The sequence below is a fragment of the Siniperca chuatsi genome, linkage group LG9 (genome assembly GCF_020085105.1).
Source record: "Siniperca chuatsi isolate FFG_IHB_CAS linkage group LG9, ASM2008510v1, whole genome shotgun sequence".
Lineage (NCBI taxonomy): Eukaryota > Metazoa > Chordata > Actinopteri > Centrarchiformes > Sinipercidae > Siniperca > Siniperca chuatsi.
The window spans coordinates 6,014,762-6,040,433 of record NC_058050.1 but is presented as its reverse complement, the minus strand read 5'-3'; the positions used below and the strand labels follow the sequence as shown (position 1 = coordinate 6,040,433).

Below are 25,672 nucleotides of genomic sequence, written 5' to 3'. Positions count from 1 at the left end.
TTGTCGTTGTTCACCCTGTTCGCCTTTTCTCTTCCTCCGCTCCCTCCATCGCCCCCTTCCTCCCCCAGTCCAACGCTTCTCCATCTCATTCGTCAGCCCTTGGCATATAATTGGAAAGAAGCCTTTTTGGAAAATGTGAGGCGCCGAGGCCCACCATCGGTTCCCTGCCATCGCAACAGGGATCACTCAGGTGAGATCAACACAGGGTTTCTGTCTTGCTGCACTAGAGGGAGCAGCCCATCCCTGTTGATAATGCAGACAGAGGCTGAATAAAGCGGAGAGAGAAAGAGGGAGAACGAGCGGGTGAGAAGGAGTTGGTTGCTGGGGGCGTTGAGTCCGTCAGGGGAATCCACTGGTTGCGTGCACGAATAAACATTATCTTGTGCCTATTGACTGAGAGCTGAGCTGAGCAGCCAGCGGGCCGACTGAGAATAAGTTGTTTACACTTGCAAAAACCATCGTGCGCCCTCAGTAAAATTGTTTTTCCATCCCCCCGTGACTCACATAGGCCTACTCAAGGTCGCAGGGCGAGGCATGCAAATACAGTCACACTAAAAACAAGGAGTGACAGCATTGGGACTGAAAAACACAGAAGCAAATGGAGGGGGAGAGTCAGAGAGCTGGAGAGGCAGGGTGACGGCAAGTGACACCCACTGACACGCAGCTGCTGAAATCAGCACCCAAATGACGGACACCCGGTGTGTGTAGAAAATGCTGACACAAAGAGACTGAAAATTAAAGTGTTAGGTTTGTAGTAGTTTTTGGTGTGTGGGTCTTTGAATGTAGATGTGAGGTCTCTGGCTGCACATATCAAGTCCGTTTGGAAGCTGTTTATTCCTAATATTCATGGACATGTTCGCAAACCTGCTGTTATACATCAGTTTCTAGCACACAGTGTTTTGAATGAACAAACAGCAGAGAAAGTATACAGGATGTTGTTCCCATGAAGCCATGTGCAACTGTGCATCACCTACTCCTGCAAAGTCAGTCTGGCTTCAGAATTATATTATTCCAGCTAGGGCTGCAAGTAATGATTATTTTCATAATCGATTAATCAATCAATTATTTTCTTGGTTAATCACTTAGTTCAAAAAGATATCAGAAAACAATGAAAATTTCTCATTACAATTTCCCAAAGCTCAAGGTGATGTTTTCAGATGTCTTGTTTTGTCCAAGCAGTCCAAACAGTCCAATTTAATCACTGCTTTTCCTTCTTAACATTATGAGTCAGACTGTCATATTTGAGAAGCTAGAACCATCAAATGTTTGGTATTTTTGCTTGAAAAATTACTCAAATGATTAATTGATTATCAAAATAGTATCGGCCATGAGTAAATTCACAAGTTCATCTGGTTTCCATTTTGTGTTTCACCAATGTGTTTCAAAGACATTAAATACACTCTCCAAAGCGATCAAGATGGCGGCGCATGTACATCACGAGGCTCAGTGTCTCTCCAATTTTTGCATTTATGCAGTGTTTTTCTTGCTCATCTCGGGTCTGTTTGTGCAGAACAGCTGTGCCTTAACATCGTACACCCGGCATGAGCTCTCTATTGGTTTGGCAGTTTTATCGGCACAGAGGATGCAGTCTCCATGGCACTGCACTCTGTACTCACACATGTGGACAATAAGAACACTTATGCACGAATGCTGTTTGTTGACTTCAGCTCTGCATTCAACACTGTCATCCCTTCCAAGTTAATCAAACTTGGAAACCTGGGCATTAACGCCTCCATTTGCAACTGGATTATGGACTTCCTGACAAACAGACCTCAGCTTGTTAGGTCAGGCCACAAATGCTCCACCCCCATCACACTCAACACTGGTGTACCACAGGGCTGTGTGCTGAGCCCCTTCCTCTACTCCCTCTTCACACTCAACTGCAGGCCTGCACATGGATCTAACGCCATCATCAAGTTTGCAGATGATACTACGGTGATTGATCTCATCAGCAACAATGATGAGACTGCCTTCAGGGAGGAGGTCCAGCACCTGGCCACATGGTGCTCAGAGAATAACTTGCTCCTTAACACCTCCAAAGCAAAAGAGCTCATCGTGGACTTCAGGAAGGAGAGAGGAGACACACATGACCCCAACCACATTAACCTTATTATCCACATTATCCTCCTGCCTGGTCAAGAAGGCTCACCAGCGCCTCTTCTTCCTGAGGACACTGAAGAAGAACCGACTGTCCTCAGCTATCCTAGTGAACTTCTATCGCTGCACAGTAGAGAGCATCTTAACCAACTGTGTCACAATCTGGTATGGGAACTGCTCTGCTGTAGAGTGCAAGGCACTGGAGCGCATCACAGGGACTCTACTTCCAGCCATTGAGGACATCCAGAGGAAACGCTGTCTGCGTCGAGCCCGCAGCATTCTTAATGACTCCTCTCAGAGACTGTTTTCTCCCCTGCCTTCCGGCAGGCGCCTCAGGTGCCTCTGGAGAAGGACCAGCAGACTGAGAAACAGCTTTTTTCCCAGAGCGGTCTTCCCACTGAACTCTGCCCCCTGCTGATTCCACTGTCCTCTCATACACCTTAACTTTAAATGCTGCTATATTGTTTTTGCTGCTGCTAAATTGTTTTTGCTACATGTACCGCATGTTCATTTGCACTACCGGATTTATTTATACATATACTGCATCATTTGCACTCCAGTACTATGTACTGAATACTGCAATAACTCATCTACTGCACTGTTATTTCTGTCCATAATTTGCACTGCTTAATATTCATTGCACTAATGTTCTGCCCAGTCCTATACATTATTGTACATATCCATCAGTATACTTTTGTTTATAGTAATGCCATCTGTATATAATGTCCATAGTACCACTTGTAAAATATTTTCATAATGTTGCTCTATCCTGCACATACTTTTTATCCTGAACTTGCTTATTGCACTTCTGGTTAGACCTAAGCTGCATTTCGTTGTCTTGTACTTGTACATGTGTAATGATAAAGTTGAATCTAATCTAATCAAAGCAATATCAGGCATTGGATTAGTATCTTTATTTGAATTATAATTTATATATTTATTTACATAGGTTTTTGCTATAATTTAATCTCCTTTGCTTTCACAGATCAGTACTGTATGAGTTCATGTCCAGCTGACTGCTGCCGAGCAAGAAGGTGACCCTGCCCCAGGTCATGTCTGCTGACATAATTTAGGCATGTCTGCCAGGCGCTGCCTCAGAGAGCTGGAGACAGACCACTGACAGCTTATCTATATTTCAAACAGGACGAGTGGACATCGAGAGAGAGGTACAGAGAGAGAAAGAAACGAGGGTGTCTAATGTGTGTGTGTGTGTGTGAAAAGGTTTGACAGCTGGCAGGCTGGTACCTGTGGGTTACCAGGCAGACTTTAGCTGGTAGAGAAGGAACAGAGGACAGAAAGCATGACAACTGGAAAACCAGGGGGTGTTTGCAAACATATAGTCAATTTGCTTTGTTCTGAATACAATACAAGATATAAGGGTGAAAACTCACACTAACACTTGATTAATACACAGACATACATTTCCATTATATACATTTTAATCTTTGTTAGTATGTATTCATTAATTTCCACTACGTTACAGCTCATATGTTCTCATTAGCCCAGCCATGTGCGCAGGCCAGAGTGAACCACGGGTTGTTCATGGATGCATTAAATGTGCTTTGGAGTGACATAAATATTGAGGATGAGAAATGTGCTTTCTTACAGCTGTGGAAGGCATTTATCCTTCCTAAAATTTCAAGATAAATATATTTTTTGTGATTAAAGCTTGTGTGGGAGAAATCATCTCCAGAGGGCTGTCTTTCAGTATAAAACATGGTGAATAGTTAATGGACAGCATATAGCACTTTTATCCAAAGTGCTTTGCGACGTGCCTCTCATTCACCCATTCACACACAGTGATGGCAGCCAGCTACCATGCAAGGTTCTGGCCTGACCATGGAAGGTAGAGTAGCTGATTCAGTGTCCAACCATGGGAAGCAATTTGGAGTTTAGTGCCTTGCTCGAGACACTTTGTGGATAGGAAGAGCCGGGGATTGAACTGCTAACCCCGCTCTACCTCCTGAGCCACAGCTGCCCACAAAACACGGCACTTCAGCATCAGTACTGTTTCAGGATCATCTCTAATGTTGTCAAACCCTTTGTTGAACTTCTGCCCACTGTGGTATTGATGTGTAACAAAGGGATCAGTGTTCATGATATTCTCAAAAAATAAAAGTCACCTTTTTCTCTTATTTTTTCTTTCTTTTTTTTTTTTTTACAGTTAAATGAGAACAGGGTACTCTGCTGCCATTAATTTGAGCCCCACAACTGTGAACATGATCTATTTCTCTATTTAACAAGTTTGTGTGACTGTTTAGCCAAACTAACGCACAGTGATTCCCGCAGCTGATTTAGCTTGTGTTTTCACTTTCAGTAGAATGATACAAGCTTCAAGCGGTTTCAGTTTGACCACCTGAGTGCATTTGTTGTTTGCTAACATATGCAAGTGCCTATATACACTGAACAGAGAAGGAAAACCAACTAATAACTGCATTAAGTGAACACAGTGGTAGAACACTCAACCTGTCTTGTGACTGCAACTCCGAGGTGGAGAGGACACATGCTGTGCTGTCAAAACCTATATACACAAAAATGCAACCACTTAGAAACACATGCATGCATCAAGTATATGCACATAAGTATGCACACGCATGCACAAACATAGCAGTTCTAATTCCACCTCTCGTCAACTTTTGTCTCAGAGAAATGCTTGCACATCATTTCCATTCCCTGAATTTCTTTTCACAGTAAAGAAAAAAAAATCTTATTGGAATTTCATTTTCCCTGTATCTATCTCTCTCTCTCTCTTTCCCTCTTTTTCCCCCTCCATTGGCTTTGCCCAAATTTAGAAACCAGTGAAGGCTGACTGTCATGCATATGAATAGCTCAATGTCTCACAACCAGGCTACAAATCCTTATTGTGGCTATGGAGACAGCTTAAGCTATACAAGTAACAAAGGCAAACTCCCCGTCAACACCATTACTGTCAGCTCTTCAGTAAACAAACCCAACCCCACACCCTGCTCCCAAATCCAAAGAGGTAGTGTGAACCTATGCATATGTTGTGTATTGTGTTTGTAAATTAGTGTATGTGTGTGTCTTTGTATGTATATGTGGATGTATGTAGGCCTAGGTGTGTGTGTGTTTGCAGGCAGCGCCACAGTGTGTATGAATCTTTAATGTGTGTCTTATGACAGTGGGGCCTGCGTGCAGATTAGGATCTGTAAATTCAATTCCATATCGCTCTAATATTCTACCCTGTGGCTCAGGCGAGGTCTCCACTCACTGCAAACAATGCTGCCACACCAGACAGGACTTTCACAGTTTTAGCGATCCGTCATACACACACAAATATACACATACACGTATGCAAACAATGCCCCCAAATGCTTTCTCATCCAGCTTCACCATGGAAACCCATCTTTACAAGGAGCACGGGGACACTTGTCCTGTTTTTGTGTGTGTTTGTGTGTAAGTGTGCGTCCCTCTGGACCATGCCAAACAGCCGACTGTCAGAGACAATAGAAAGGTAGCACAGTATTTAGAAAAAAGCCAGAGTCGTGGACTGACTGCAGGAACATGAACAGTGATGCACATAATCTAGGAACTCTAGTTTAAAGAAATATAAATAACAACAACAACGCTTGTGTTTTCAAAGTAGCGTCATATTTTTGCAAAAATGCACTAAAAATGAATTTTAGGTTTTAAAAGACTTTAAAATGTTTCAAAGGTGAATAAATCCCATTAATTGTGCTAATTAAATTAAAGAAGGGGTAAACTTCATATAAATATATTAATATAAGCAGTTTGAGAACATAAAGATCATACAGAAGCAGTTCAATTCATATGAGGGTCATATATATATATATATATATATATATATATATATATATATATATATATATATATATATATATATATATACTGATATATCACTATGCCGATATGCCAATTTTTTTAAAATTAATATTGGATATTGACCAGTCATTCACATTGCCAATTACCCCTTCACCCCTCCATGATTAAGGTATGCAACTCTTTGAGTGCTTTCAAGTTGATTATAAATTATGTTACTATTCGGAATTTAGGCATTGGAAGCTCAGAGCTGCATGGATAATTAATTTCAATCAATTACTTAATTATGGGTATATCATAGCATATCAATAGTGCAATTATGAATAATTGTTAATGTATGGTTTACTTTTAGTGGTTACTGCTGACTCACAGCACTGAAATAAATCTTTATTGTATTTGGGTGGATGACTGATGGGAAAGCTGCTGTATTTTCAAAGATGTCAAATTGGACTTCATAATCTGTCTCAGATTACACAGCATTACATATGCTTAAAACTTTCCAATCAGGCAGGTTTGCAGGATTTTAAGATGAGTCTCTGGTTCAAACTAGGACCAGCATCCTCTCCCATCAATTTGCCTGTGAACAAAGCACTTCAGAGGCTCTTATTAGTAGAAGGTTGAAGCTATACCAGCCAACTCCCAGATCTAATAAAATGTGAAGCAACGCATTGCTAAACAAGACCAAGAGTCTACAGCCATGCTAATTGCACTGTGAGGCTGTATTATGTGAGCTTAATGCCAACATCAGCATGCTATCATGCTCACAGTGACAATGCTAACATGCTGATGTTTAGCAGGTTTAATATTTACCATGTTCACCATCTTAGTTTAGCTTTTTAGCATGCTAACATACTTAGCACTAAACACAAAGTAGAATTTAGGCTGATGGGAAGGTTATGAGTTTTGCAGGGATTTTAAGTATCAGAACAATTAAAATTTTTACTTAATGATAGGATTACCAAAGATATTACAATTCCTCTTGAGGGCAACATGGATCCATCTGTACTGAATTTAATGGCTATCCATCCAATAGATGTAGAGACATTTTGCTCAAAATCACAAATGTTACCGTTAACCTCGTGGGAGTGCTAGAGGAAAAGTCAGGGGAACTTTTCACCAAAGTCATTAGGATTCATCCTCTTTGCACCGTTTATATCTACACCAAATTTAATGGCAATCTGTCCAATATTTATAGATATTTCACTCTGGAATGAAGTGGTGGACTGACCGACAACTCGACAGACCGACATTGTCATTCATAATAGAAAGCAGGCAGGCTCAGTAACACTTCCACTAAGGGATAAATACTGTAAAAATGATATTAGTAGTTAGTTTAGAAGTAAAAAAACAGTGCAGAAGAAGGTCAGTCTTTCTCAACACAATTACACTCATTAGACTGCACATGTATCTGTCAGTACATGAAAGCTGAAGAATGCTGGTTGCTCTGTATCTCAAAACACCGTCACCGTCACTACGATCTCCCATCCAACTGCATGCGTCTGTCTCTGTCACTCCATGTCCTTTAGTGTGCTGTTTTGCTGTCAAACATGTCCTTGATGTTTATGAGGTTGAGATGGTCTCCTGCATCGTGTCGAGCTTCTCATCATGAATTCAGAAACTCGTCTCAAAGAAGTTGCTAAATATGGAAATGGCAGGAATGGATACTGATTCTAAACCCGAGTTGCATGGCTGTTTGATGTAATTAGCTGCTAACAACAATCGGGATGCTGCTTTGATGTCATACTGCCAGTTGCTCTCAAGAGACGAAAATCTACAAAGTAACAGCATTCACCTCTGTAAAGATGTCTGTTTTCTAAAGAGGTTGAGCTTAAGCTGTGAGCTGAATTCACTCCTATAAGTCAGTAAAGGCAGAGACAGCTTTTCTTAATGCAGCTGATCTGCTTTCTATCCCACCCAGTAGTTTCACTGTTCAAGAGACGCATATCTTAGCAGCACATGAAAAATGCAATATATGTTAGAGGACCCTAATAGGCAGAAAAAAATTTAATCATAATAATACACTTCATTACTCCATTCTCAGGACATCAAATATGCAAGGAGGCACTAATTTGTTATCAGGTTAATTATCTATGTTTCAGAGTTGCTGAGGCATTCACTTTCCCCGATTAATGAATTATGACTCTTATTTACTCTGGCTGGCTTATTTCTCCAGTGTCAGAGCGAAATACAAAGCCGCTGGGGTCTGATGGAAGAGGAAAACCCAAACAGGAAATAGTTTAAAAGAGGATACCAAACAGATCCATGAACTCCAGCTTCTAAAGAATCCTCCATAAAGAAAGAATCATGTCAGCCTCACAGCACACTGGTGAAAACATACTCCATCCTTCTGACATTTGTAAAACACCATTGCAGTATCTCAATTTTCTTTAAAACCTCTAGCAATTTAGAGTGCTAACTTTTTGCTAATAATCTGTGCAGACAGTGGACGTGGCATGTTAATCCATTGTGGAGGACTGTGTGTTAGCATGCTAATATTTGATAGTTAGCAGTAAACACAAAGTACAGCTGAGGCTGATGGGAATGTCTCTAGTGTAGCAGGTATGTGGTCATAAACCAAAGTATGAATGTCAGTACCAAATTTTGTGGTGATCTATCTAATAGTTGTTGAGACATTTCATTCAAAACCACAAATGTCAACCTCATGGTGGCGCTAGAAGAAACAATGTTTTGTGCCAGTCCATCTAGCAGACCTTGAGATATTTCACAGGATAAGTAAAAACCTTGACCTGCTGGTGGCGCTAGAGGAAAAGTCTGGGGGTTCACCAAAATCAGTAGGAATCATCCTCTGAGGAATATGAATGTCTGAAGAAAATGTCATGCCAATCAATTCAACAATTATTGAGATATATCAGTCTGGACCAATGTGGTCGACTGACCAACCGTCAGACCAACATGCCGCTAGCATGGGCAAAAAATAATGAAACATTTTCTACCACTAGGGAATCAAAACAAAACAAACTCCCACAAAGATAGCTTTGATATATATCATCAGCTCATTGTTTTGTTATGGCTAATGTGTTAGCAAAAAAACTGCCTCCTTAGACATCCACCAGACGCAAATAAAACATAAGAATTAGTCATGTTTCTGGCCACCTGATGAATGTAAGTCAAATATCCACTTGATTTCTAGCTTTACTAAAATATCTGGGTTGTAAGGTGCTAGATGCTCGACTGTTTTCATCCGCCATTCATATACTTTCACACAATACATTCTACCATTTCATGTTTGGCAGACAACACACTTGGCTCGTCTGAGTTTACTTGTTGGAAATAGCTGCCTACAGTTTAATTTGTGGACAGTTGTACAGTCTATGTCAAGCAGAGGGATCAAAACAATGAGATAAAGTACTGTAGTTTCAAGGCTGTGTTTATTTCATTACAGGTATTTCATTATTCAGTATTTTATTTCAGGTCATTTGATTAAAAGTTAAAAAAAAAAATAATAAATTGATAGCCACGGCTTCTGCAGTCTTTCAGTGTCTGTTTTCGGTACAAAATCCTGCAGGATTGCACCACTTCCTGACACTGACGGAGGAAGTATTATTCAAATATGTTCTGATTGTTTTCTGGTGGAAGATGAATGCCAGCTAATGCATAATTAATGCCACACAGGCCAAGGAGCATCATTACCTGCCCCAGGCTTTATATTTTAAAGAGGTCGACATGAATTTGGCATCTGCTTGATGTTGACAGTTTCAGTAGTAATAATGTGAAGGGAAAAAAGGCAATTTGGGAACCTTTATGAGTTTTAATCATTGTAATAGTTGCAGCTTTGAGAGCACCTGAAGTAGAACAGTTCTGGAGAATCTAAGAAGCCAAGACCAAAGGTGAAGGCTGTGTTATTTGCATTATTTGTGCATTACAAACCTCTCTTTCTAATGTTTTTTTTGATTGTGTGTGAAATGTAATCTAAAAACAACATGCATTATGGATATTAAAACTGCAGTGAATTTTATTCCTTATGAGACATTTCAGCCCACATCTTTTTCCTGGGAAAACTCTGTGTTCTGCAGTAACAACGATTCATGCCAGCTTACCGTTCACGTTGCCCAGGTGGAAGTATCCATCGACCAGTGAGGCTCCGTTGTTGAAATGTTGGGTCATGTGATCCAGCCAGTTGGCCTCCACGCCTTTGACCCCCTCATCACAATTTTGAACCCGCAGTGGAACCTTGACAGTGTAGTACTTCACCTGGCCCTCTCGGACTGGCGGGTGGTTGTACAAAGCGAGCAGTTCCGCCCCTGTTGAGACATGACAGAAAACAAAACCCAGCCATTGATTTAACTCAGTAAGAGTTGTGACAATACAGATGTAGCCTCTGTGGAAGTCCCACATTTTACTGCATGATTATTGAACTACTGCTGTACATTGGCCACAATCCAAAGTGTAATTTGGCTACATCTGTTGGAGCACTTTTCCTCCCTTCAGCTGCCAGAAATTATTAGAAATAGCCCAGTAAACGGTTGGCTGAGAGACAGCAGAGTTTTGGTTTAAAAAATGTTCCTTTTGTTGCAATGCAAATAATTATCTGCAGTATTTGGTTATGATAGGATGCAGGAAATGACCACTTCTTCAAATACTTGAAGAAGTGGAAGTGAACTTTTTTTCCTTTGACTTTTCAACACTAACCACACAACCACACTGTGAGCAATGTGGTAATAATCAATTGGAAGTAAGTAAGTATTTCCTATTAGATAAGCAAACAAGGAAACTCAGCCAATGTGTGGACAGTCAACAAGGTTCTTGGCCAAGAGAAGTTGGCCACTGTGTTCCTGGTCATCAGCTGTCAACAGCAAATAACAATTTGTGTGCTTTCTTGTTTTCCAACCTGTTTGATTTTCTTGTCCTGTGAAAAATGTGGCACTGTGGGAGATAAAATTTCTCCAAAAAAGGGTTGCATAAGGTCCTTGGAAATAATTACAAAAGCTGAGCTCAATAAATTGGTCAAAGAAAAATAGGGCAGCATTGACATGGAAATTAGTATACTAAAATTGAACACACTCAAAGCAAAAATAGAAAAAAAAGGCAGAGACCTTTCAACAAATTTGACCCTGACTTGTCAGTTGTCTAATTGTGTGGTTTGATTTTGATGATTTCGTTAGCTACCTTTGTGTCAAAGACTATTTTTTGATTTTCAATCTTTTTTTTTTCTTGTATGTAACATACATATTTGTGTAACAACTACAATATATTATTTTTGCAGTGGACATGAGGTTTCTGAGAATCTGATTATGTAATTTATGTAAAACTTGCATTCTTTATTTTTAGGACTTTTTGTATCATTTATGTGCTGCATTCTGCATCTGCTTTACATTAATTTCTGGTGTCTTGTAACCCCAAGCGGCAAGACAAATTTGTATACAAGACCCTATAATAAAAACTTCAACATCATTATCATATCATAAACAAAAGTTTCACCTGGCAGGTGTAAAATAAACGAGAAATGAAAAAGTAATACAAGATGAGATTTGAGTTGCCCCAAGCTGGACTCACAAATCTTTTCCAAGGATGTTGCCTCTTTTTTCAGTTAGTTCTTTTTCAGTGACAAACGTGAAGTGAATCAAAAGCAATTTGATCATATTCATGCTACAAGTCATCCTCATATTCCTTTTAATGTTTTCCAGAAGTGATGTTACTCTGCTGATGCAGAACCTAAAAAGGACCATTTCATTGTAACCAAGTTAATTCATAGTATAACCTTGAATAATGCATTAAAAGCTCTCCAGCTAGCTGTTATTTACATCAAGCAGAAATATACATAATGCAGTGGGCCTTAGGAGGGAGAAACAGGCTTTGCCCACAGTACGTATGTCACTGCTCCTCGCTCATATCATACTAAATCAAAGTGGAAAGAGTTTTATGTTATGTTTTGTTGTGATGTGAGTGAGTGAAATATTTGCTCTGCTTAGCTTTGAAAAAAGCACAAAATGTGAGATGTGAGAGGGAATCGAATTGGGCAGAAAACAATTCAAATCGAGTCTAGTAACATTTCCTCCTTTCTTTCCAATGCAAATGCCGAACTGTCATTCCCGAAGTGAACCAGATGGATGAGCAGAATGTGCGGCACTGCCACCCACCCATCCGTGGGTTGGTAGTGGTGGGGGAGTCATGGCTCAGTTGCTTTGGTTCTTCCGTCCGTCTATCCGTCCAGCAGACACCCAGGAAGAATTAATCATTTATAACCATTTTTTGTCTGGCTCGTCTGACTGATGTGACAGCTGGCCACCAAATTCCCTAAATCTTGTCATTTGAGAAAAGTTGAATCACAGCAGAATATTCACACACGCTCCTCTTATCCTCCCCATGTTACCCATGTTACAACGAGGACAATATGGCAAACAAATCTTGGACAACACACAACAACAAAATGACTTCCCATTCAACATGCCTCCAACTTGCCAAAACAACACATTTCCTCACTGTGAATGATTTTGTAGCGATCTGTATCATATAAACTGGTTTATAGTTTATGTGCACAAGCCTGAGATGATGTATTACTATGGTTTGTCTCATGAATCCTTTCTGTATGTCAGTAAGCTGCAGGCAGGTTATGAAGAAGACTGCTTTTGAAAGATTGTGTCATGTATACTAACTGATTTAGAAATGCAGTAAAGCTTTGGGTCACAGCTCTTTGACTCTGTAATCACGGTCTAATTAGATAAGTGACAACATTAAACCATATTCTCCACAGATGATTCCATTTATAACAGCTTGACATAAAATAACAGCCACTAGTACGAAACTTCTCCTCTGTCTTTCTCACAATATTAGAAGTTTTCTGCATAATACCTAAGAGTTTTCGATGCATTATATTTTGTTACAGTCTAATTATGCTACAATTATGGCACCAAGGCAACTGTAATTCAGACAGAGGGGAAGGTAGCTTGTTTTCCAACCTTTATTTGGTCAGGAAAGACTTTCTGGGTCTGTAAACATCTTTTCAGCAGTCGTCTGTTCACAAGAGATATACTGGAGCATCAGAGGGATTAAGTGACTTGCCTAAGGGAAACTTCAGCACGGCAAAAGATATGAGGACTATCTTCTGATATTTATATGTATGTATAAAAACATCATTCTGGACTGCAGTAAATCAAACTGGACATGTGCTTTCACCTGGCATTCTTGAGTATTTCAGAAATCATTTTGATAAAATTCTATAGGGCTGCCCCCTAGATGTCAATGTTTCAAATAATCAGTAGAGAAGCACCTTTGAGTCGACTCAAATTCTGTCATGTCACTGCCTTTTTCAAAATTTTTTTAAGCTGTGTTACTGTACACAGACCAATACAGAATAACAGCGTTGCAGGCTATAAAATTAGCCTAACTACTAAACTTATTGTGATGAAAACAGAAGAGGGTGATGGAAATGGAGGGCTGCACAGCACAAAGCAGCATGACTCATTTCCCACCTCCCCCTTGTCGATGCATCTGCCTGAATCGCAGACTCTGATGAAAAAACATATGACATTGTTCTATTTTTCACCTGCAAGTTGCAATGCAAATGTCAAAGTGGCTGAGCTTTGCAAGGTAAAGCTGCATAATAATCTTTGGGAGCCAACTGATTGTTGCCACTTTGATTTGAAGTCTGCAATGTGTTTCAGCTGAAGAAAGTCTGCAAGTAAGATTAGTAATAGCTTTTATAGCATTCATTTACACAACAAAATTGTGTATCAGAATTTACAAAATGACATTATTATAGTGACAGATAATAAACACATTGCTTACCTCATCACTTTCCCCCTGAGTGATTTTACCAGGCAATGACGCAGTAGTTACATGTTCACTATGACCATGACAAGCTTGAGATACTACAAAAACATCCTTCCTGTGAGAAAACCAGTGCAAACTGCAGAAGAGCAGATACTTTATTGTTAGCAAGGTTAAAAAATCTTTGATCTTTAAGAAACTCCATTAATGACCAACATAAATCTCTAAATCTAGTCACTTGCCAAGCTCACCACTCCCCCTGTCCCCTTGTGCTACAGTGGCCTGTAAATGACACAAGCACACATTACTGTGTAATAGAAATAAATAAACTTTTCAGAGCAGAGATCTGCTGGAGAGGCAATATTTTACCAAGCAACAGTGTAATAATACTGCAGTGTCATTTGCTTTTTGGCTGTATCAAGGTTTGAAAGCCAGAACCATAATTGGCCCTGATCAATAACTATTAATGTTTCAGAGAATTATTATGGACATTTTTGTGCTATAGGGCAGTAAAATCTTACATAATGCCCCAATAATTTGATATTTATAGCTATACTTGCGTATCCTTGTGTCAGACACACACACACACACACACACACACACACACACACACACACACACACACACACACAGAGTATGACTAAGTCCTTTGAACCTAATCGTACAAATTCATTACATCAGCAGACGACCTAAGCCTTTCAGAATAAAGTCTGTGTAGCTAACCTGACTCTTGTTGTTGCTGGCAGCCCGGCTAACAAGAAAATAAGTGCATGAGTGTTGTTAGGACGTTGAAAGCATGATGCTTCAAAGGCTTATCTGATGGCAGCCCGGCTGTCCAAATGACGAGGTCGGCGGCAGTAACCCTGCTATGATCTTAGCAGGGTGGCTTTCCAACACGACATGTCATCATTTCAACGTCTGTTTCTATAATCTGAGAAGCCGGACACTGATCCCATCAGAGCTGAGATAACACTGATCAAGAATAAAACCAAGCAGCTGAAAAGACTCCCTCTGCACGTTGACCAAGATGCTAAAGATTTCAGACTGATATTCCTCAGCTTTGATAAAGCCCTTTACTTAATTTTATGTTGTATGTTTGTTAAAGGCTCTTTATATAGGTTTGTAGCTTTGATGAACTTATATCATGACAGGAAACTCAATCAATGCATTTTAGCATCAGAGGAACAGATATCTCAGGCAATTAAACATTTGTTTGTTAAATGTCGACTGCACATCAATATCCTCTGTTTTCAGTTTTTTTGGATGAGCTTCTCATGAATTTTCACTTCAGTTTCATGGCGTCCCCTGCACACCTTCTTATCCCAACTCTATCTTCTACAAAATGCATTCATATAGTACTGATTTGCATTGTAGGTAATGTTTTTTGACAGGACCCATGTGTTGGCTGCTAAAACACATGGTCAGGGTTACGGAAAGAAAGTGTTTTTACCTACATATTGCAAAAGTCAAAACCTCTCCCTTATTTTAACTAAGTGCTTTGAGTTGCCTAAACGTAAACTTAAAAGTATTAATAATGCTTTAGGTGCCAGCAGCTGACAGTGTAGGAAAAGAGATAAAATATGGTATAGTATAAAGTTTCTTCAACTTCTTCAAAAAGAAGGTAGTATTTAATTTCCTACAAAACATTTTTGCTCATGCAAATTAGTTGTACCTGAAAGCAATTTTCAGGTCACAGGGTTGTCTTATCCAGACATAATTGTACAGCTGTCACTACCATGTTATACTTTCCATTTGCTCTTCCACCAGAATCCCTTTCCTTCAAACCATCCAAGCATTTGAGTCTCCAAACTTATGGACTCAGTTTCTATCCAGAGCTCCAGTCTCAGGGATGGAGATCATCTTTCGACTGTAAGCCACAGACTTTCGTCAGCTCCACTGCCAACACTTGCACGGCGTTCACCTCGAGATCTGAGGATTAGTGAGGACAAGCCAGCAGTAGCCGAGACTCTTGGGCCTCCTCGGCAGACTGGGCATTAGTTGAGAGGGACATGGGAGCTTGGCAGGCTCCCCTACCACCCCGACTGGCTGCTACACCGGTGCTGCTGGCATTGTTGCAGAGATTCAGGGGGATGGAGGTGGGGGTAGAGAGAGAGAGCTGTGAAGCTGAGGGAGGTATAGGACGAGGCAGTGGGGGATTATCTCACTGCAAAATGCACTATAGGGAGGCCCAGATGGACCAGTGGGCTGTGGTCTGCTGTGATGCCAAGTGTGTTACTGCACACATACATAAAGACACACGCAAACAAAGCACAGAGAATGTGTTCACTAAAGAGTACATTCATTATGCAACACCCAGTATTAGGTGCATTGAACCTAATTGCATTGCACACTGTATACAGTATATACCCAAAACACACACACGTTAACACTCCCACTGGGATGTTTGTCAAATGCACAGTTTGCATATTGCACTGACACATATCACAAATAGATTCTGTGAGAGGAGGAGAGACTGTAGGCGGGGGATGAAAGTGGTGGGTATCTCCATCTGTCAATTTGAAATGCTCAAATAAAACAAAACCATAAATGTCTGTGCTAATTTCAACACCATTCCCACAGAAAAGGGGGCTACTATGAATAACTTAAAGAGGTGTGGCTACGTATGCCTCACTTTCTGGGAAGACAGAGAGCAAGCCAGGAAATGTGCCGTTTTCAAAAAAACTCGACAAAACTGTTGTGGTTGATTTCACAGGCTCCCTGCTTCATCGGCTAAGTGTGAGTGTGAATTTGTATGCACCACAGCTATAAGACGATTCCTTTTGTGTAACGGATAGAGGGGATTATATCCCAAGGCAGCACATTTTTGTGTAACATTGAGGCAATAGCAGGAAATGACACCTCCACAGTTGCCAAGTGTTTCAAGAGGGATCTATGGCACCACGCTGTTCTTTAGTTAAACAGCTAAAAGGTATGACTTCAAATGAAACCAAAACACAAGTTACACAGATGTGTAGACAGATATTGGCTAAAGATTAGAAGCTGTCAGTTTAAATCTCTGTGAATATGCGAGACAAGAAGCTACAGTTTACAGTGGATGCCCTTGAGTGCAGGATTTAACCCCTGACTGTTTTAGCTGCTCTGGGACCAGCAGTCGACTGTGGTTTGATGAGGGAGCTCACAGGTGTGAATGTGTATAAACAACAAAAAATATATTTTCATTAATCATTTTGGAATTGATAAATGCTTTGACAACATTCATCCAATGTCCATAAATTATGCAGAAACCAGCCTGAGTTTCATCAACATTGAGCCTGTGGCGGTGCAACAGTTGCGGCAATTCACAGTTTGAAGTTTTGACCTTTAATTATCTTAATTATCATCCCTCATTAGGCCTGTCTGTGTAATTTGTAAGGATGGCTGTGTGGCAGGTCTCATGTCATTTGGACTTAAGAATCTTGTCAAGTTTTAAAGCTTTGTAAAGTTCTGAAATTTTGACCTTTAATTATAAGGCCCCCATTGGGCCAATTAGCGTTTTCCCTTTAAAATGTCCATTCACCCAAATAACAAAATAACATATTTACTCACTCACTTCCAATGAGCCATGAAAATACTTTTGAGGTATCTGCATCTGAGAATTCTGCCTCCACCCGCGTACAATGCCGGTGAAGAGAATTTTGTTTATGGTGCACAATGAAAAATTACATTTTAAAAATTTCGACAGCAACATCTGCTTCCTGAAACAGCGTCCCCATTACTCTGGATAATACAAACCTACAATTTACTGTAAGGCCAAAGCACAGAATGAGTTTTCCCTCCCTCTAAGTATGGCAAAAATTGGACCAGAAAAATGACCTTTGCTGTCATAGTGTTGAATTTGTTCTGAAAAGGAACAAAACTATACATTTGCTATTCTTCTAAATGTGTACAGCCTGCATATACAGTGTATACTCACTGTATGTATATATGATGTCCGTACTGTCGATATATTCATGTCTGTTTCTGTCAGTGTCTGCCTATTAATATTTTGTACCTTTATGTATTTATTTTTATTCTGTGTAACTGCAGCACATGAAATGTTTTTATGTCTGTCCATTACCCAGAACAGGAAACATCCAATAAAAAAACACATATTCACCTACTGTTGTGACTATTTTATCCCCCCTCTTTTTCCCCAGATTCATTCATTTTTCACAGCATGTAAGGGCTTTACAGTCCTAATTTACATGTCATTTGCTTAACACAACCTTTTTTCTTTAGTTTGAGTTTATGATGGCAACCATAGAGACCACTCACCATCGCCCCTCCGCAGGCGGTATCTCGGCCTCTCCTTTGTGTCTCTGCCACTGTCTTTGTTGTTATTGTGACACGGGGAGTCCTCCTCCGTCAGCTCCTCACTGTGCTCCAGATCTCCCTCTGATATTGGAGACGCCGCAGGCGAGACCTCGTCCTGACTGCCCTCCACCCTGCTTCTTGAATGGTTCCCAGTATTCTCACTTTGATTCTTCTCCCCACCCGGTGCTCCTTCCCCGGCCTTGCATGAGGCTTCCTCATTCTCCTCTTTGTCCACTACATCAGCTTGAGCTCCAGGTTCCGCATGGTTTCTGGGGCTTGAGGGGTTCGAGGGGCTGCAGCTGCCCAGGGAACCTAGCACAGAGCTAGGGCTGGAGTGCAGGGAAAGGGAGGGGGTGTCTGGTTCTCTGATTCTGGTGCATGGGGCCCCATAGGGTTCCTGGACAAATCCCACGAACATCACCCCCTGGTCAGCAGCGTCCTGTATCTGCTGTTGGAAGCAAGAACAAAAAAGTTAAAAGTTAGCATTACAACGACAAATGCTACAAATACAGGTGATGCCACTGCTGCTACTTTGAATCCACTGATTTTGATTTGATTAGAGCTAAAACGATTAGACAGAAAATGATTGGCAACTATTTTTATAATGGATTAATCGTCATTCATCAATCATTTTTTAAGCAAAAATGCCAAACATTCTCCAGCTTCTCAAATGTGAGTGAAATGTGTTGCTTTTCTGTCATATATAATAGTAAATTGAGTATCTTTTGGTTTGGACTGTTGCTCGGACAAAACAAGGTATTAGAAGACTGAGAAATTGATTGGCAGACTAATCGATTATCAAAATAATCATTAGTTGCAGCCCTAGACTTGATTGCATGTACTGTTGGGGATCTTGGATGTGAAGCTGCTGTAGCACTCACTTTTGGGTTTAGAAAATCAGAAAAATGCCAGGAATGCATATTCATGATGCAAAAAAAAAGAACAACCTATGAAGCAGAACATATACAACTAGTTATTTCCCAAGAGATCTTAAACTGAAACCAAACTTTCAGAATTAGTTTGAGGTCAATTCAAAAATCTGCTTTATTGCCAAGTAGGTTTACACATACAATCCTGAAATAGAATTGTTTTTCCCAAAACATTTTTCATGGAGCCCTCTGCATCTGTTGGATCTTAGTTTTTTCTACCCGCTCTGTTTCTTTTCGTTCCTTCCCAGCAGCTTCTCCAATCACACAGTTGTTGATTAGATTGGAGCAGTCACAACCCTAGTCAGGCCCGGGCTGCATCCCAAATCCAGCGCTCCACTTTTTTTGCAATGTCTTATTGTCATCTGGCATTTTATGTCAATATTGGGATTCTGCCACGGAGCGAGATTGAAACATTAACTGTCAGAGAATGTTAATGATGCCATTCTCCATTTCTGCCCCCCCCCCCAAGCCAAGGCGGTGCCCATCTCTATCTCGAGACACAGTGAGGGAAGAGAATAAAAATCAAATCAAATGTGCAGGTTATTCACTATGAAATTAAATTGGAAAACAGTCACACTGTTTCCAGCCATTTTTTTTAATATCAGTGAATGCTTTCTGGGTGCTTCCACATCATATTCCTCATACCAATATGTTGAAATGGAATTGCTGAGATAAAAGGGAGCAACTGTTGTATCTCATTTAATGGTAATGCAGACAGTCAGCGAGAGAAAGATGAATGACTTTGACTGTCTAATGTTGGTGCAGTAGATAGCAGAAGCAGATTCGAAATGGTGGGCTGTAATGATTGAATTTATTTTTAGTACCATTATTATCATTATTATTATTTTATTAAATCCCTTGTTTGACAAAGTAGAACCATTCAGATTAGATTTCTTTTTCCAGAGACATATTGCCAACAGCCCAACGTTATAACAAAGATTGCAGATAAACCACAAATATAGTGAGTGACAAAATGGAAATAAATCACAAAATATGTAAGGGCAAAGTCAATGCAGATTTGTCTTTCAGAAGAATTTGATGTAAGTAAGTAAATAACAAGCTGGATAAATAAAAGAGTCTAGTGCTGAAATGATTAGATTTTGAACTGATTAGCTGACTAACAGAACATTAATAGACAACAATGTCGTTTAAGTCATTTGCTGCTTCCAGCTTCTTAAATGTGAGAATTTGCTGCTTTTCTGTGTTTGTATCATTGTAAAATGAATATTCAGAGATTCCAAATGTGTGCTGAATTATGGGGAAATGTGTATAAAATAAGATATGCTGCTACAGCCTTGTTAGTGGCTCCGTGAGGCTGTACTGTACTAAATGCTAAGGTCTGCATGCCAACATGCTCACAGTTACAATGCTAACATGATGGCATTTAGCAGTTGATGTTCATCATGTTATCCATTTTAGTTCAGCACGTTAGCGAGATTACATTAGCTAATTAGCACTAAACAGACTGAATGGCTGAGGCTGATAATGTCATTAGCTTTGCAAGTATTTTACACATTTATTAAAATATAAATTTAAACTTTCACCTTATGATGGCGCTAGATGAAAAATAAAGGGATCACCAAAGTTATTACAATTCATCCTGAATATCTGTGCCAAATTTCAAGGCAATCCATCCAACAGTTGTCGAGACATTTCACTAAAATACAAAAATGTCAACCACAGGGTGGCGCTAGGGGAAAATTAAGGACATCACTCAAGTCATTAGGATTTATCCTCTGGGGAACATAAATGTCTGTCGAATCCATCCAATAGTTGTTAAGATATTTCAGTCTGGACTAAAGTGGTGGACTGACCGACTGGCTGACCAACATTGCATTCCTAGAGCCAAGCTGCTAGGGTGGCGAATGAAGCACAAGACATAATATGTCTATTGGATGTAATGATGCAGCCATTGAAAACATATGGGCTTGGGTTTGAGTTTTTTCTTGAGTATAAACATCATAGAGCTTCTATTAGAGGATACCGATAGACCTACTAGCTAAAGGGAAACAAAAGGGGAAAACTGGATACTGGATGTTAGTTGCATCCCTTCAACAGTCATGTTCCATATACACTTGAGATCTACTGTAACACATTTTCTGCAGTATCAATACAGAATAAATTAATAGACAAGTTGCACTGGCTCAGAAGGAACCACCTCAGGTCAAGAAAATTAGGTTTCGAGGTCAAAAAGGAAATCTTTGCATCACTTAATTTTTCTTCATTAACCAAAATGACGCCGAGCACAAACTTGATGAAAAATATTCAGGAAGCAGCTTCCCTTATTCTGCCACCAGAATATCAACTCCCTGCACTAAAAAACCCATTTCAGTTTTGACTTGAGACCACATTTCCTATTTCCCCCGTAAGTTATTAAAGTGGCACCAGGAGGAGGTGTCTGAAGGTCAAGATGAAAACCCCGGAGAGAGAGATTTGAGCAAGGCAGAGAGAGTGAGGGGAGAGATGACAGAAAGAGAGGCAGACGGACAATGACAGAGATGGAGACAATGAGGAAGAGAAAGGAAAGAAAATGAGAGAAAAAAAGGAGATGAAGGGAGAGAAAAACAGAAAGAAACAGAATGCAAGAGAGAGGCTGAAGGGAATGGACTTCTCTGCTCACTCCTCTACCACTCATCCATGTCCACTTCCTTTTTAATAGATTTGTAGCATGGCCTCCTCCTCCTCCTCCTCCAGCAGGCCTGTAGCAGCTCAGAAGATTAAAATGATAACCAACAGTAATGAGGTCCTACAGGACTGCGGTTGCATGACTAATCGAAGGGCAAAATTTACAGAAAAGTCCAGGAGCGAGGCTTCAAAGGCCGACATGACGGTCGGTAATATACAGATTAGGCAGAGGGGGTTGAATCATGATGACGCAGCATAACCAGCTCATAAGAGAGGAGGGTGTGTTCATATTTATCAGTGCATTCATAATAGTGACATCCGCTACAGAGTCAATTCATTATCAGATCAGTGAATGTGATTTAAGCTTTCTGGCTCCTTTTAGCTGCTTTCACCTCATCTCACTGTAATTGAACAATATGCTGTATTTTAAAATGCCAAATCATAGAAATATGTAACTCTATATGAACCCAGACAGATTGAGACAGATTAGGAAACTATTAACTATATACTATATAATTATGGTTTTAAAAATAACAGTTAAATAAAAAGGGTGAAAAATGCATTTGCTCAAGTAGTGTACTTTTTGGCTACTTTTAGTACAATTTTCAGGTACTTCACTTTCATTTTATGTAACTTCGTACTTCTTCACTACATTTTTATGAAAGCTGCTAGGTACTTTGAAAATAGAGATTTTACATGAAAACATATGGTAAACTTGTATAAATATGATGCGTGATATAGATCTAGTATAGTACTCCATATCCACCATATATAAAATAGTTGAATTTAGTTCTACCTGAACCAGCTACTCTACTAACACTCTGAAATGGGCTATTCTTTGTAATGAGTATTTTACTTACACATTGTGTTGCTAATATGTCTTTTTGTTTACTTTTTCTTGTACTGGAGTATTTTTACATTGCTGCATTTCTACTTCAACTTTAATAAAAGATATGAATTAGAACCCTTACAGGTCCGCTCGGTTTGTAGTATCCGAGACCTGACCCAGGACCTGAGTCAGACCAGGTCCAAATTACATTCAGCCTAATCATGTCAAGCAGGGTCCTGTTTATTGCAGAGGGTCTGAGTGTAAATATGTATGATAGGATCTGAGCTACCATCTTGCCGTGAGTGTAATTGTAGCAGGTGAAAAATGTGTTCTTTTGAGGTGTTGCTGCTCTTTTTGACCACAGCTGCTTGTTCACTGGTGGCGCATCATCCTGTTGCCAGTGTTGGTGTTCTCTCTCTATTTGGGTCCGAGTGGCTCAGATTCTACTTAATGGGCGTCGCCTGAAACTGCTCGCTTGTCCTCCTGTATCCATCCGCTTCACTTATGTTTAAAAATCTACAATTTGTCATCATAATTGTATATTGTTGTGTATGACTTTCTGTTGTGAATCTATTCTGTACACACAACATCTATTGCATGTCTGTCTGTTCCAAGAGAAGGATCCCTCCTCTGTTGCTCTTCCGTTTTCTTTTTTTTTGGGGTTCCATATCCAAATTCTAAGGACAGAGGGTGCTGTATGCTGTACAGATTGGAAAAGCCTTTTGAGGCAAATTATGATTTGTGACATTGGGTTATATAAATAAAATTGACTTTTAAAGTGGCAGTTACATAAAAAAAAATATTTTATTGTCTCTCCTCCAACATGGTGTACTTTATTGGAAACTGCGCTCCAAGCATTCTGTGACAAGCTGCTGTTAAAAGCCTTCAGCCTGACAGCAGTGTGCTTACAAGCAAGCAGGTTTAACCACATAGCTGATTCACTACAGTTGTAAACATACAAACAATGTGTTCTCTGAACCTTCAGACAGGGTGACATGCATCCCTCCTAATCTCATGCTCCCTTCATTCCACCCAGCACCCATCCTTCCAGCTGGGCACAAACTGACAAAACCTTCAGCTTGGCATTTGCAAAGCAGCCCTACCTTCTTGACGTAGCCCTGGATGAGCTCTGGGGTGGGCACCTGCTCAGCAGACAGACACTCTTCCAGCTGTAGTTTGTACGGAGGGCAGACTGACTGGCTCCTTTCCACCCTGCAGGCACCACAGTGGGGGAGAGAGGACAATGAGTTTTAGCCTTTCAGCAAGCCAGCCTGCTGGACAAATTTTCACGATACACAAGGGTACCCATGCGTTCACACACATACAAACACACATTCACAAACAAGCTAAATTTCTAAAATTACAGTCATAAAACATCCAAAAACAGGGTGCTATTCACAGACCCAGGCATCAAATCTATAATACAAAAATAACCCCCTATCAACAAATTACACTGCATCAAGAAGCTTTGTTAATGTTATTGTTGCCCTGTGGGAGACGAGAGAAAAATACAATAAAACACTTAAGTGAGACAAAGATTCACATGGATGAAAGAAAACACATGCAGAGCACAGAAAGCAGGAAATTCAATGCAAATCTCGTCTTGCCAACTCCCCTCCCTTCAGCCCTCCCCGCTGGGGCTATATCAGTATTTTGAGCGGGGAGAATCTATTTATATGGTGTTGTATTTTCCTATTCTGTCCTTTGGAGGAAATCCCAGAGCTAGCCCTGAGGAGACTAATGCCCCAGCTTCCATCTCCCTGCTTCTCATCCTGTTGACAAGGGGAAGAAGCCCCGCACGCCCTTTTCCTCAGTGTGCTGCAGAGTCTACGTGCATATACAGTAGGTGTGTGTGTGTGAGGGCTGTGTGTGTGTGCGGGCTGTGTGTGTGTGTTCTCTGGGAGAGCTCTGGCTTTACACGGACATGTGATGTGTGGGAGGGTAAAAGATGCATGTGTGCATGCTGGTGTGTGTATTAAAGGCTGTGCTTGCAGCTTCCCAGTTCACACAAAGACTCCCTCTGAGTGTCACACACATGTCCTTGCTTCCTTGTGTGTGTGCATGTATGTGTTCCTAATGCTTTATCACAGTGATTTTTCTGTCATGCCCTTAGCGGATGTAAATTGAGCAATTTAATGTATCAACTATGAACAACATTCGGGAAATTGGTAGCAAAACACGGATTTGTACGGATTAAATGGATATATAAAGAATATATATCGTGTCAATTAGTAAACTTTAGAGGTGCTGTAAACTTTAAGCCCCCAGTTTGTCACACAGGCTTTCTATTAAAAATGTTCTAGTCTCCAAGCCCAAGCTGAGATAACTTGAGTAATTTTCTCAGACTTGACAAAACTCCTTCCAGAACCACAGAAGACATTATCAGAATCAGAAATCAGACTCAGAAATACTTTATTGATCCCCAAGGGGAAACTCTTATCCAACTATTTTCACAGGCTGTGTAGTACTTCCTGTGACTAGTAAATTCACAAAAAGTTGGAGGAGTGCCCCTTTAACATTTGCCCAAGCTGCCAGAGTTTTTATACACAAGACACAAGCCTGACCTACAATATTCACAGGGAACCTGAGAGCAAGCTAAGTTTCATTATATTTTCTTGAAGTGTTTGCTTGATGAGCCTCAAATGTTTTTCTTTTCTGCCCTGTCAGAAATATGCCTATATTTTACTTTAAATGTCATTTTATTGTCTGAATAAATGTTGCTAACCTAAATCTTTCCAGTCTTGCTATAGTGAAAGCACTCTTTTATTTTTCCCACATGAATCAGAATCAGACAGTTTGAACATCACTGCATTATCACTTTAAATCCCGGCCTAAGTCTTTCTTTTGGACTTCACAGCATAACCAATGGCCCTCATTTATATCATCCATCCAAAAAAACAAAAAAAAAATAGTCACCACACTTCTACTCTACTGTCACTGACACCCGTCGCTGTGCGTATATCGCTGTCGCAGCACACAGCAGAGCAGAAACTGGGCCGACTGACTCGTTAAGTACAAACTTCACACGCTCTGTGAAACATTCATTACGACGAGCTGAGAGCCGGCTCTTGTTTTTCGCAGCGTCATAACGTTCAAAGGCACAATGGCAGAAGCCTGGTGGTACTGTCAAAAAAGGTGGATGTATCCCCTGTTGGTTGCGACATAAAGCACAACCAACCGGCTTGCTTGGCTGTTGTGTTCCCTGAAGATGTGCTCCAGGCACAAAACAGAGAGAAAGAGAGAGAGATACAGACAGACAGCATGGTGTATATAGTGTAGTTAAGTGCAAACCATTTGTTTTCTTTCCTTTCTTACATTCTAAATTGTTATAGTTGCACTATAAACTTTATACAACCTGTTTTGGCATGTTTTA

The 25,672-nt window shown here is 40.3% G+C and overlaps 1 protein-coding gene across 2 annotated transcripts in view; it reads right to left on the bottom strand.

Moving 5' to 3' along the window:
• Positions 1 to 25,672, bottom strand: part of LOC122881493 (raftlin-like) — a 103,676-nt gene that overhangs the window by 26,148 nt on the left and 51,856 nt on the right. For both annotated transcript variants that reach the window (XM_044207753.1, XM_044207752.1), the window contains 3 exons: positions 23,403 to 23,511; positions 17,878 to 18,364; positions 9,954 to 10,157 (listed from right to left, as the gene is read on the bottom strand). In XM_044207753.1, coding sequence (XP_044063688.1) covers positions 9,954 to 10,157; positions 17,878 to 18,364; positions 23,403 to 23,511 — 800 coding nt within the window. The remainder of the gene's footprint in view (positions 1 to 9,953; positions 10,158 to 17,877; positions 18,365 to 23,402; positions 23,512 to 25,672) is intronic.